At 39.9% G+C, this 15,050-nt stretch overlaps 1 protein-coding gene across 2 annotated transcripts in view; it reads left to right on the top strand.

Moving 5' to 3' along the window:
• The window catches only part of Slc39a9 (solute carrier family 39 member 9), a 46,507-nt gene that overhangs the window by 6,341 nt on the left and 25,116 nt on the right, over positions 1–15,050 (top strand). For both annotated transcript variants that reach the window (XR_006149420.1, XM_042692454.1), the window contains exon 2: positions 10,758–10,866. Coding sequence is in view for 1 of the 2 variants with exons in the window: in XM_042692454.1 (XP_042548388.1) it covers positions 10,758–10,866 (109 nt within the window). In the remaining variant the exon portion in view is untranslated. The remainder of the gene's footprint in view (positions 1–10,757; positions 10,867–15,050) is intronic.

The following is a 15,050-nucleotide window of genomic DNA, read 5'->3' as shown; positions in this document are numbered from 1 at the left end:
CACACACACACACACACACACACAGCGCCTGGCTTTGAGCAGGCAGCAGTTCCATTGACACCCCACTGGCCCCTGCCCCTTTACACACACACACACACACACACACACACACACACACACACACACACACACCTGCCTGGCTTTGAGCAGGCAGCAGTTCCATTGACACTCCACTGGCCCCTGCCCCTTTACACACACACACACACACACACACACACACACACACACCTGCCTGGCTTTGAGCAGGCAGAAGTTCCATTGACACCCCACTGGCCCCTGCCCCTTTACACACACACACACATCTTTACACACATACACCTTTACACACACACACACACACACACCCTGCCTGGCTTTGAGCAGGTAGCAGTTCCATTGACACCCCACTGGCCCCTGCCCCTTTACACACACACACACACACACACACACACACACACACACACACACACCTGCCTGGCTTTGAGCAGGCAGCAGTTCCATTGACACCCCACTGGCCCCTGCCCCTTTATACACACACACACACACACACACACACACACACACACCTGCCTGGCTTTGAGCAGGCAGCAGTTCCATTGACACCCCACTGGCCCCTGCCTCCTTACACACACACACACACACACACACACACACACACACACACACACACCTGCCTGGCTTTGAGCAGGCAGCAGTTCCATTGACACCCCACTGGCCCCTGTCCCTTTACACACGCACACACACACACCTGCCTGGCTTTGAGCAGGCAGCAGTTCCATTGACACCCCACTTAGGTGGTTTTATACCAGAGTCTGTAGTAGGCACAGTATTGCTCAACACCATGGAAGCAGATTCCCAGCACATTCTACCAGGTTGGCACCTAAGAACTTCTTCAGTCATCCATTTTGCTACAACCATTTGCTATTCTCCCGGGTTCGGCTCTCAGCCACTGTGGAGCTCTTTTGTACCTTGCTCCTTTGGTAGTAGCCGCTCCTGGTATTGGTTATTTTTCTAATCTCTGTCTCTCAGTTCCTCATTGCCCCCAGGCCTTTTGTTAAAATTACTCTTTTTTTTTGGTTGTGGGGCTTGAGGCCTAATTGGAAATAAGAGTTTCACAGACATTCTTGCCCAGACTGGCTTCAAACCAAGATTCTTAGTTCTCAGCCTCCTGAGTAGCTAGGATAATAGGTGTGAGCCACCAGCACTTGGCTTAAAGTTATTCTTTATATTAAACTTCCTTGTTCAAATTACTTTATGGTTTCTTTTTCCTTGTTGGACCTTGACTGATAGCTAGGTAATCGGCCATAAAATCAAATAACCAGTGAATCATTACTGGAAAAAGATAAAACAGCTCAGCCTAGGTACAGTGGCCTGTCAGCTACACTGAAGTCTGTGGCAGGATGATCACTTGAGCCCAAGAGTTTGACACTAGCCTATCAACATAGTGAGAACCTATCTTTAAAAGAAAAAAAATTAAAGATGGGCCCACATGGTGGCATACATTTGTAATTCTAGCACTGATTGAGGCAGAGGCAGGAGGATTAAGAGCCCAGACCAGCCTGGTCTCAGACTATTAATAAAACCAAGTCTTAAAACAAAAAACCTTCAAGAGGGATGGAGGGGGGAAGGGAGACAAGGAAGGAAGGAGGGGAGGGAGAAAGTGAAGGAAAGGAACCAAGTGTCACAGTCTCACAGTAATGAGAATTAAGACTACCTGTTGTTTGATAACACCAGCCCTGATAATGTCAAAACTTCCTATTTCTCCAGAGCTGGAAATCTGGATTTTATATGAAATCTCTTGAACTACAACTCATGTATTATTATATCACTGTGTGCCAGGTGACATGTTTGAGTTAGCAGTGTGGAAGCTCTGGAAGGACTGTTGGGTGTCTGAGCTATATGCAGAGAGGACTGTGGGAACTGGTAGAGATCAGTCACCTCTCACTGAGCCACAGCAAAAAGGGGGAGACTGGAAACATCCCATGTTTGTATGACTCCCAAAGTACAATTGCTTAAAAGTAGTCAAAGAGAACAGGTCTCTGAGTTTACATTAGGGACATTGTGCTCTCGACCACAGGAGAATAATTGCTAATAGCTTTACTGAGAACCCATGTGTCAGAACCAAAAGGAAGACTTCTGAACCTCTTTGTAGATGAGGAAACTGAACCTTAAGGTTTAATAAGTTCAAGGCCATTATTTATATAGCCTCTATTTAAATTAGCAGTTTCTTTGACAAAATCCTGGTTATATGCAATAAAAGTAGTTTTCTGGAAAATTTAAAATTTGGTAATTGTAAAAAGAAAAAAAATCATTTTCTTACTGTCCAGTTAAAATCACTAATAGCATTTCCTTTCCAGCTTTTTGTTTCCTTTTTTTTTTGGCCAGTCCTGAGGATTGAACTCAGGGCCTGGTGCTGCCCCTGAGCTTCTTTTGCTCAAGGCTAGCCACAGCGCCATTTCTGGCTTTTTCTGTTTATGTGGTACTGAGGAAGCCCAGAGCTTCATGCATGCAAGACAAGTACTCTACCACTAAGCCACATTCTCAGCCCTGTTTACATTTTTAACTTGGACAATTAGGTGATATAGAAGTAATTTTACATTGTCCCTTTTACCTGGTGCTGTATCATAAACATTTTCCTTTAATATAAAAACTTGTTCTAGGCATCTTTTGGTACAACTGTATATTGTATATTAGCTCAGCTCCACTATATCACCTGTTTACTCTTTTGACATTGTTCACTGACTAACATATTACAATATATGCTGGATAAAAACCTGAGGCTTGGGGGCTGGGAAGGTGGTTCAGTGGTAGAGTGCTTGCCTTGCATGCATGAGCAGAAAAAGCCGGAAGTGGCGCTGTGGCTCAAGTGGTAGAGTGCTAGCCTTGAGCTGAAGACCTGAGGGTTCAGAGTTCAGGCCCAGAGTTCAGGCCCCGAGACCGACCAAAAAAAAAAAAGGCCTGAGGCTTGAAAATGGTTCAGAGATCACAGGTCATACAGATTATAGATTATACTAGACAGCAGAGAAAATTGTGCCTGAGAAAACACGAAGAACAAAACACTAAAAATACATATAGTGTGCATTATACATATATATATAAGCAAAACCTTGTGTTCTAGGCTATTTTTGTTGTTGGTGATGGTGGTTGTGGGGCTTAAACGCTGGGCTTGGGCGCTGTCCCTGTAGCTTCAGCTTAAGGCTAGTGCTCTACCGGTTGTGCCCCAGCGTCACTTCTGGTTTTCTAGTGGTTTATTGGAGATAAGAGTCTCACGGACTTTCTGCTCGGGCTGGCTTTGAACCGCAATCCTCAGATCTCAGCCTCCTGAGTAGCTAGGATTACAGGTACGAGCCACTGGCACCTGACATTGTGTTCTAGACATTTTAAGTGCCTTCATTTCATGAAGTTTTTTTTATATACTAACATGATTATTATTTAAGTTTTTTTTTTGGTGCCTGAACTCTGGGCCTGGGTGCTGTCCCTCAGCTTTTCAGCTCAAGGCTAGTGCTCTACCACTTGAGCTACTGCACCACTTCTGGTCTTTTCTGCTTATGTGGTGATGAGGAATGGAACCCAGGGCCTCATGCATGCAAGGCAAGCATGCTACCACTGAGCCACCTTCCCAGCCCCTATTTAAGTTTTCTTGAGATTTTTGCCATGATAATATTGAATGGGTATTTTGACAGCTAAAGCTGTGGCCCTGTTTCCCACTATTTCATAGTGGTAGAATAATAGGGATCAAGAATATTAAATGTTCCTAAGAAAATGCTTCATATACCAACAGGTATACATTTTCAAGCTAATGCACATGACAGTTTATTCTTACCAATATTGAGTATTGTTTGTTTTTGGAATCTTATTAATTGGTTAGAGAAAATTGTGTTTTATGAATTTAATATGTGCAGTTCAGTTGGACTCATGTTACAGTATTTAGTGCCAGTGTTTCTCAGTTCTTTCCAAATGGTCTTCTGTTTGGTTTGCTTTTGTAGTCACATGAAAGAATTTTTTTTTTTTTGTCAGTCATGGGGTTTGAACTCTGGGCCTGAGTGCTGTCCCTCAGCTCTTCAGCTCAAGGCTACTGCTCTACCAGTTGAGCCATTTTCTGGTGGTTTATTGTGAATAAGTGTCTCATGGCTGGGCACCAGTGGCTCACGCTTGTAATCCTAGCTACTCAGGAAGCTGAGATATGACGATTGTGGTTCAAAGCCAGGAAATATCCATGAGACTCTTATCTCCAGTTAACCACCAGAAAACCAGAAGTGGTACTGTGGCTCAAATGGTAGAGTGCTAGCCTTGAGCTGAAAAGCTGAGGGACAGTGCCCAGACGCAGAGTTCAAGCCCCATGACCAACAGAAAAAATAGAGAGTCTCATGGACTTTCCTCCCTGGGGTTGGCTTTGAACCGTAATCTTCATCTCAGCCTCCTGAGTAGCTAGGATTACAGGCATAAACCACTGATGCCCGGCAAAATAATCTTATAATGAGATTCCCATTTATGCTTTTTTTCTTTTTCTTTTGTGGTACTGGGGATTAAATCGAGGGCCTCTTGTATGTTAGGCAAGCCATACCTATTTTTTATTTTTTATGTTTAGAAAACAGTGTTCTGTCACTGGCCTAATGGCTGGAAACGTTGCTAAGGGCACTGTGACCTAGGTGTCTGGGTGTATTTGTTTGCCTTTTCTGCCGAGGTGCTTAAAGGTCTTTGCACTTACAGCTGACGATGTTAAAGCGAGTAATTTACTCTGCACTGAAGGTGCTAATATCATATTGCTGTGCAGTAATCCTGATTGGAGCACCTTCCTACAGAGGAGGTCTGGAAGTCTAAGACTTGCCTAGCATGACACAGTTGCTATTTAGAGCCAGGAAGCATGGGTTTTTTTCTTCTAGTTAGGACTTGAAGAACAAAGTTCAGACCTGAGTTTTCTTCATTTGTTACTAACATTTCATAGCAAATGTAGTAACTAGATTAATATTAGAAAATATCTTCTTGAAGGTTTTTAAGCATGTGGAAAAATCTTCATTACCTTAACAAGAGTTATTCCATAGCTGATGGTATATCTATCTTTTCTTAGGACTTTAAAGGAATTGGCCTTTCAGTAAGATATACATCTCTGATTTTTTTTTAAACTGTAGTTGATGCTTTAAATACTAAAATGGGCATGAGTACAAGGATTGAGAAAAGCTGTTTTCTATTTTTTTTTTTTTTTGTCAGTCGTGGGGCTTGAACTCTGGGCCTGGGCGCTGTCCCTCAGCTCTTCAGCTCAAGGCGAGTGCTCTACTACTTGAGCTACAGCGCCACTTCCGAGAAAAGCTGTTTTCTATATAAAAGCTTTTAAGCCCAGTGCTTATATATAAAATATGTTATTATATATATTATATGTTATATAATATAGTATGCCTATAATCCTAGGTACTCTGGAGGCTGAGACCTGAGGATCAGGGTTCAAGGACAGAAAAGTTATTTTTTTGTTTTTTTATATTTAATGTTATTATATCCTATTACATCTATAATAAATGTACAATTTATTATGGAGTATAGATGGAGTAATATTTAGGATTTTTTGGGGGGGGAGGTCAGGTCATGGGACCTGAACTCTGGGCCTGGGTGCTGTCCCTCAACTCTTCAGCTCAAGGCTAGTGCTCTACCACTTAAGCCACAACGCCACTTCCAAGGAATTTTTTTTTTTAAGGACAGAAAAATTTATGAGACTCTTCTCTCCAATTAAACAACAATAACAACAATAAAAAAGGGAGAGTGTGGCTCAAGTGGTAGAGTGCCAGCCTTGAGCACAAAAGCTCAAGGACAGCGCCCAGCCCAGTGTTCAAGCCCTAGGACTGGCACCAAAAAAAAAAAAAAGAAAGAAAGAAAGCTTTTAACATTATTTACTATATTCAGTTGGACCAAATAATTTGTTGAGTATTTCTCTGAACAGGAAAAGAAAAACTATTTTAACTACCTTGATATCTGCCATTACAGTTAGACTGTCTTCAAAACTTTGTGCTGACAGTTAATGGCACTGAGTACAAGCTGTTGTTTTAATTAATCCAGCTGGTCGGTACTTTGGCTCAGTCAGCTAGAACTGTGAAGTTCTAAAATGAAGTAACATAAAACCAATGGCGCTGCACAGTTTATGCCTCTCTTGAGGAAATATATCATTATTCTGACAGAAACTGTGGCTTGGGGAACTCTCCTTCCATCTTGAACTACACTTGGAATTTGTAGTCTTTCATTTATATGTACCCTTTTAGTGATTTACCATAAGCAAAGGAGAGAAGCTGTCAGCATTTTGTTACCTTTGATAAACAGAGACGTAATTTGAGATTGAGTCTCAAGTGGGGAAGTGTGTGAAGGAACATAGCCACACACATACCGGAGCCCCATCTGTAGGCTGGGATGAATTAGACTGAGTCAGAAATGATTTAGGTGGTTCAGATGTTTGTTTTCAAATAAAAATTGAAAATGCAACCCATGGTAGTGATGACTTTTTTTTTTTTTGATTTGTGGCACTTCATTTCATTAGATGTGTTGGTCACCATCAAGACGGTTCAGACATATATCAAGGTGATAACTTTTATAGAGCCATTTTTGTATTGCTGTGCTGCAGATTGAAACTGAGCATATTTTGCCAGTAAAAATAGATGTCATGGAAGATATGTATAGTAATGAGACCAGTGACAATTGCTTTACATTTCCTGGTGTATCTGATTATGTTTTTTTCCTGAACATATATATACACCATGGGCCAAACCGTAAGTTTGGAATCAACTAAAAAAATCTTGATATAATTATACTTATGAGGACTATGTTAGGACTGTCTCCACTTTGTTCATAAATCTGTTAATATCAGGCCCAGAAGTGGCAGCTCCTACATCTTCACTGTCTTCTGAGATATTGAGTTTTAATTCAGTATTTTTTTTTCTTTTTTTTCTTGGTGCTGAGTTTAGACTCAGGGCCTCATGCTCACTTGGTTTGCTTGCTTTGTGGTTGCTCTATCACCTGAGTCATACCTCCAGCCCCTTTATTCTTTCTTTAAGTGCTTAGGGAAATCTTTTATGTGCCAGATACTACCTTATAAACTGAAAACTAAGCAATAAAAAATGAAAAAAAAATTGTCAGCCAGGCACTGGAGGCTCGTAGCTCCTACCTACTCAGAAAGTTGAGATCTGATAATCCCTATTTGAAGCAGCCCAAGCAGGAAAATCTATGAGACTCTTATTTCTGGTTAACCAGCAAACAGCTGAAAGTGGAGTTGTGGCTAAGTGGTAGAATGCCAGCCTTGAGGGAGAAAGCTGAGGAAGCATAAGGCCCTGAGTTTGAAGCCCCAGTATGGGCATAGGTAAACACATACAAAACACACATACAACACAGTTTTGGAGAAAACAGACACACAGTAAATACAGTGGAAGTTGAACTTCATTTGATGTACTAAACTTCAAGCTGAATTGAGAACATAATACAGTAATTTTATGTCATGCTGACTTTTTTGAAGGAAAAAAAATGTTAAAGTTAGATGATGTATTTGTTTGCCTTGATTATCTATCTCTTCCTACACACTCAGAAGCTTTGTTTCTGAGTTTTTAATGGCATTATAACCTGGGGTTCGCTTTTAGAGTTTTCTAGGTTTTTGAATTTCACAAATCATTATTAATTTTGAAATTGCAGAAAATTGACACAGGATTTCCTACCTTTAATTGCATTAAGTATGGACACTAAAAAAGGAAAACAGAAACTATTATCACTGTTCTTTTTTTTTTTTCTTAATAATCTTTTGGCAGTAGTGGGGTTTTAACTCAGGGCTTCATACTTGCTAGACAGGCAGGTGCTTTACACTTGAACCACCTATCCAGCCCCCATTATTTCTTTTCTTAATTAATTTTTTAAATTGAGATTAAGTGATTACATACTTTTCACAAATTTCACAGTATTGTGGGATAGTGATACTTAGTTAAAGTCAAACATTTTAACCTTCACAAAGTTATTTTATGGTTTATAAAGGTCTATGAGCTTTGACAGTACAACTATTTCTTCCACATTGAGTGATATGTACATCCAACCGATAGAATAATTTTACTATTGCTTAAATTTTTTATTGTTATTATAAAGAGCATGCACAGAGGGATTAGTTTCATAAGTCAGGTATTGAGTACATTTCTTTTTGAACGATGTCATCACTTCCTTTGTCTGCTCCTAGTTTTTCCCTCCCGTCCCCACACACGTTGTGTAGCTCATTTTCAGCATAGTGTCTAGTGAGTACCACTGCTACATTTGTTCGTCCCTTGTTCCTCAATTTCTGTGCTCCCTCCCCCCTCCCAAAGACAGCGAATAAACAAGATGAAAAGAAAAGCCTGGCACCAGTGGCTTGTGCCAGTAATTCTAGCTACTTATGATTGTAGTTTGAAGCCAGGGCAAAAAGTCCATGAGACTCTTTATCTCCAGTTAATCGCAGAAAAAGCTGGCAGCGGCGCTGTCGTTCAAGTGATAGTGTGCTAGTCTTGAGCAAAAGATACTCAGGAATAGTGTCCAGGCCCAGAGATCAAGCTGCAGGACTGGCCAAAAAAAAAAGAAAGAAAGAAAAGAAAAAGAACAAATGAACAAAAATCTCTTGTTTCCATTTCCTGGAGTTCATTTTGATAAATGTTATTCTATATGATCAGGGGCACATAGGCATTGTGCCTTTGTGTTCCTCCCCTAGGTGTATCCTCTTTTCGTCTCACTGTGTGAATGTCTGGAGTTCTGTATAATTTATCATATCCCAGTGTATTTTACTTCTAGTTTCTGCATATGAGAGAAAACATGCACCATTTGTCTTTCTGAGTGTGGCTTACCTCATTTTACGTGATTTGTTCTAGGTCCATCAGTTTCCCTGCAAATGACAATATTATTATTTCTAATTACTGTAAAATTCCATTGTGTATAAGTACCACATCTTTTAGATTCACTCATCTAATGTAGGCCATCTGGGCTGTTTCCACAACTTGGCTGTTATGAATAGTGCAGCAATGAATGTGAATGTGCAAGTGTCCTCCTTATGGTATCCTGGATAGTGAAATTCTGGGTAGATGCCTGGAGTGGTATGGCTGGGTCATAGATACTATTGCTTTAAAAATAAATAAATAAATTCTGGTGGGCTGGGAATGTGGCTTTGTGATAGAGTGCTTGCCTAATACATATGAAGTCCTAGGTTCGATTCCTCAGTACCACATAAACAGAAAAAGCCTGAATTGTTGCTGTGGCTCACTGCTAGCCTTGAGCAAAGGACGTTCAAGGACAGTGCCCAGGCCTTGAGTTCAAGCCCCAGGAATGGCTCACGTGCGTGTGCACATGCACACACACCACACATTCTGATACAGTGCTTGGTCCCTTGCTGACTTTGGGCTGGCGTTCAACCAGAATTTTTTTTTTTTTTTGGTGGTCGTGGGGCTTGAACTCTGGGCCTGGGCACTGTCCCTCAGCTCTTCAGCTCAAGGCGAGCACTCTACCACTTGAGCTACAGCACCACTTCCGGTTTTCTAGTGGTTTATTGGAGATGGGAGTCTCACGGTCTCTCCTGCTCGGGCTGGCTTTGAACCGAGATCCTCAGATCTCAGCCTCTTGAGTAGCTAGGATTACAGGCGTGAGCCACCGGCGCTCGGCTCAGAATTCTTTTTGCCTCTGCCTCCTGTTTACAGGTGTTTGCCACCACAACCGGCTAGTATTAACATCTAACTGCATTTTTTCATTGTAGAAGTAACACATTCATTGTAGATAAACTGTAAGTGTTTTGTTAATTAAATATTATAACTCTACTGCATATTATATGTTTATAGTTTATGAAGTCAAGTGTGTTCTGCTTTGTGCATACTTTTATAGCTATGTGATTATGAATATATATTGTTTTATCAGGTTTTCCTCACAGTAGTGCAGCATGAGCATATCCATGAGTAGAGGTTATGCTATATGATAACTTTCATGGCTAAGTGCTGTGGTTCTGTGATGAAGTAGTACCATTTATTTAAATAGTCTCCTCTCTTAGACATTAGATGAATTAGGTTTGCACTCATAGTAAGTGCCATGGTCATCTCTGCTTAATTCTTTTTTAGGATAAATTTCTAGAAGTAAAATTTCTAGATTAGAGAATTTATTTTTTATTTTACATGGAAGAAATGAGAAATGTGAAGGGAAAGGAGAAGAAAGGGAAAGTTGAACAAGAATTCACGCTTTTTTGGGGGGCGGTCATGGGTCTTGAACTCTGGGCCTGGGCACTGCCCCCCCACTCTTCAGCTCAAGGCAGGCACTGTACCACTTGAGCCACAGCCCATATCTGATTTTCTGGTAGTTAACTGGAGATAAGAGACTTTATTGCTCTGGCTGGCTTTGAGCTGGGATCCTCAGATCTCAGCCTCCTGAGTAGCTAGGAAACCAGGCATGAACCATCAGTGCCCAGCAAGAATTCATGCTTTTTGAGTATTAAGTCTAAATTACAAATTGTTCACCAGATAAGTTGTAGCAGTTCACATTCTTTCCAGGGCAAGGCAAAGCTAGTCATCTTTCCCTTTCATAGATAGCAGATGTCAATCTACATCATTGTTAATCTACTCTTTATTTTTCTTAAGACAGTGGTATTGATAGGTTACCTAGACTGGTCTTGAGTCTCTGGGCCCAGATGATCCTGCCTCAGCTTCCCATGCAGCCTGTATGATATTAGTTAATTGTGAGGCTGGCCATTTTTCATGTTTACTGCTTCAGAAACTGTTCCCCATTCATTGGTTAGTCTTTTCAGGGTTTCTTTTGTTTCTTTGTAGGAGCGACTGAAGCTGGTGACCGTTTTGGGTGCTGGCCTTCTCTGTGGCACTGCGCTGGCAGTCATCGTGCCTGAAGGAGTGCATGCACTTTATGAAGATATCCTGGAAGGTGAGAAAGAGAAGAGCCTTATATGAGATATGTTACTGACTTGGAGGTTTGGCAGGAGAATGTATTTTTTTTTTCTACCTTGAAAAGAGTTCTTGTATTTTTTGAGACATAGTGTCACTATGTACCTAGACTGTCTTTAAACTCACTAAGTAGCCCACGGTAGCCTCAAACTTGAAATCTTCTTGACTGTCCTCTTTGTATTTAGAGTACAGTAATGAGCCACCACAGGCAAAAGAAGAAATAGCTTTTGACATTTTTGACATTGAACATGTCGTTAGTAGTAGAGAGAAAATCCTAACTACTCAAAAAGCTGAAAACTGTAGAGTTAGCCTAGACAAAAAAGTCAAAAAGATTCCATTTCCAAATAATAGTAAAAAGCCAAGCTAGAGGTGTGCCTCCAGTAGTAGAGTCCTAGTCATGAGCAAGAAAGCTTAGCAAGAGTACAAGACTCTTGAGTTCAGTCCCTAGTACTTGTGTGCATGCACGCGTGCGTGTGCACGCATGCATGCACACACACACACACACACACACACACACACACACACACACACACACACACGGCTAATTTTCTACCACTTTGAGCCACAGTGCTACTTCTCTGTGCTTCTTTTCTGGAGATAAGAGTCTCAGGGACTTTCCTGCCCAGACTGGCTTTGAACCGTGATTCTCAGATCTCATCCTCTTGAGTAGCTAGCATTACAGGCATGATCCACCAGAACCTGGCTGGAGTGTTTTTTTTTTTTTGGGGGGGGGGCGGATGGGGACTTACTTTGAGACAGGATCTTGCTATAGCCCAAGATGGTTTTGAACTCAAGCTCATCTTGCATCAGCCTCCCAAATGCTGGTATTACTGATTTGTATGAGTCATCATGCCTGGCTTGTACTGGGATTCTGTTTGAGACTAAGTTGGATTTATTAATTTGAGATAGAGTCAACATTTCTTAAAAAATAAAGTTTTCCAGCTGGATGCTTATACTCATGGGAGACTTATCTCCAATTACCTGAAAACTAGAAGCAGGGCTGTGGCTCGAAGAGGTAGAGCATTTTGTGCTCTTAATTCTTCACTTTTGCAGAATAGCTCAGGGACTCAGTAGAGCACTAGTAGTAGAGCACTAGCCTTGAGCTGAAGAGCTGAGGGACAGCGCCCAGGCCCAGAGTTCAGGCCCATGACCAGACCCTCCCCAATCCCCTCCCCCCGCAAAAAAAAAAAAAAAAAAAAAAAAGATGTTTCTCTATTTATTTAGGTTATCTTTGATTTCTTACCTTAGTGCTAAATTTACCTTACCTTAGTGTTAAAATTTTTAGCGTATGTGCACAAATTTTATTTATTATATTTGTTCCTAAATATTTCACATTTGTATTGAAATAGTAAACAGTACTTCAAAATTTTTCCATTTTTAGTATTTTAGTAAATAGAAGTTTACTAAATTCATTTTATTATAGGTTATTGAATAGATTTCTTTGGATTTGCTATATAACAATCACATGATCTGTGAATTTCAGCAGCTGGATGCTTTCCTTTCAAATCTGCCTGTTTTTTCCTTTCCTTTTTGTCCTCCATGGACCATATAGAGTGAGGCTGATTATAAATGAAGGCAAGTATTCCTTGCTCTCATTCAATCTTTCATGATTAAGCTTGATGTTAGCTGTGGGTGGTTTACAGATTCCCCTTTTCAGATGAAGGAAGCTTTTTGCTGAGAGTGTTTAACTTAAGTGGATATTAAATTTCCTTGGATGATTCAGTCTGCAGTGATTGATTTTTACATGTTGGATTAGACAAATATACCTCCTCTCTTTAGTTATTACATATACTTTATATATTTTTATATTATATAGATGGTTGGACACAGTTTGTTAGCTGTTTGTTAAGGATTTTTGTGTTCCTTCTCTATTCATAAGGCATATTGGTCTGTGGTTTTTCTAATGGTAACTTTTAACAAACCTATGGTTTATTTCAAATAGCTTTGGAAGTTTATGTCTCTCAAAGAATGTGCTATGTTTTTATTTTCATTCTGTGCTTCATTGTGTTTCATGGAGTCCAAAGTATTTTGTACTTTCTTGCAACTTCCTTTTTTACCTATGTTTGTTTGTTTGTTTGTTCATGGTACTGAGGATTAAACTAGGGCTTGTACATACTAGACAAGCGCTCTACCAATAGTCTATATTCCTGGACTCTATATGTTATTTAGAAGTTTGTTGCTTAATTTTTAAATATTTGGGCTATGTCCTCTTTTCTTTTTGTTACCAATTTCTAGTTTAATTTCATTTTGGTTGGAGAACATACTTAGTATGATTTGAATACCTAGAAATTTTATTTTGCAGAGGTCAGACTGGAGTTTGAATTTGGGGCCTAACTCTTGCTAAGCAGGTGTTCTACCACTTGAACCATACATCCTGCCCTAAATAGTTGCAAGTTTTAAAGTTTTGTTTGTAGTTGGTTGATTGGTTGGTTGGTACATGGTACAAGGGTTAAACTCTCTGCATGCTAAGCATGTACTCTGCCACTTGAACCACATCTCCAGACCTTTTTTACCTTAATTATTTTTGAATAGGGTCTTATACTTTTGCCTAGATCTGCCAGGAACATGATCCTTCTATTTATGCTTCTATTTATTTAGCTGGGATAACAGGTACATACCACCCTGACCATCTTTTAGTTGAGATGGGAATTGTATTACTTTACAGTCCTTCACTTTTTTAATCTCCTCAAGAAGATAAGATTACAGGCATGAGCTGCTACACTTGGTTTAAGTGTTCTTTAATGGTGTAGAATGTGATTTATCTTGTTAGATGTTTCATATGCATTTTGTTAATACCCGGTATCATGATGTTTAGGTACCAATCACTGTAGTAATATTGGTCTTCTAGATCTTTGCTGATTTTCTGCTCATTCTATACATTGATGAGATAGAAATATTGAAGTCTTTTTGATTGTGGATTTGTCTATTCCTCCGTCCATTTCTATCAGGTTAAGTATATACACATTTGGGATTGCTATTCCTTCTTGGTGAGTTGACTATTTTAATTATTATGTAATAATAATTTTTCCTGGTAATGTTCCTTGTTGTGAAGTCTATTTTAGCTTAATTTAGCCATCTAGTTTCCTTTCAATCGATGTGTCACTGTATTTCATAGTATAGATTTTCCCATCCTTTCACTTTTAGCCTACCTGTGTTATTCCTTATACTGAAAGGGGGACTTCTTATAGACAACATATAACTCGATAATTTTTAAAAAATCCAGTTTAACCATCTTTTGCCTTTTGATTGCTGTGTTTATTAACCCAGGAGTCTACAAGAGCTATTATCTTTTAGGCCTTGTAAGCTATTGATCTCAGTTGATGCTCCCTAACTCTGAGAAAGATTCTTAACTCTTACCTTCATTCTGCTATAAATCTCATGAATTTGTTACTTCAGATACTATGTTTCTCTGTTGTAAAATTTCTGCATGGTTCCTTTTTACTGTTTTGGTTTCTCTGTTGAGGACATCCATGCATTTGATGTTTGTCCTCTATAGTCATACTAGCTATAACTGGATAGCTTTGGATGTCCTCGGATTTTCCAGTATCAGTTATCTTTGGATGTAATTGTCTTTTCCTTTGTTAATTGCTCAATTTTTCCTATGTATGTTGAGTAATTTTGAGTTATGTCTTAAAACATTTAGAACATTATAATTGGAGACTCTGGATCCCATCAAGTCCTCTAGAGAATAATTTAGTTTGTTTGAGGAGACAGTTAACCTATTTAGATTAGGACTACAAATTGTGTCTTGCCTTTTTTAGGGAGATAGTTCTGGTTTTAGTTGATTTTTGAAGATTTTTGTGTTGCCCCTTTTAGTGTTTCCTGTTCATGCAGAGTACAAGGATGAGCCTGGGATTTGTGCCATTAGTGCACAGGATTAGAGGGATCCCTGACTCAGCACTTGATCCTTTCCTCCTCAGTATCCTATACACTTGGACCCTAGGCTCCCCATTCTCAGTCCTCTGGTCAGAAAGGTTTCTCTAGGAGTTTTTGTTCTCTGTGCTGCCACTGCAGAGCTAGTGGCTTCAGCTACTCTCAGACAAAGTAAAGGTAATAAAGCAGAACAGAACACAGAACAGCGAGATTTCCCTTCTATATCACTACAGTTCCTTCTTCTAGCTGCTCTGGCCTAAAAAGTGTTTTGTTGTTGTTGGCGGTGGTGGT

Source organism: Dipodomys spectabilis, unplaced genomic scaffold (assembly GCF_019054845.1).
Source record: "Dipodomys spectabilis isolate Male_0828 unplaced genomic scaffold, ASM1905484v1 ptg000157l, whole genome shotgun sequence".
Lineage (NCBI taxonomy): Eukaryota > Metazoa > Chordata > Mammalia > Rodentia > Heteromyidae > Dipodomys > Dipodomys spectabilis.
This window is presented reverse-complemented; position numbering and strand designations above follow the sequence as displayed.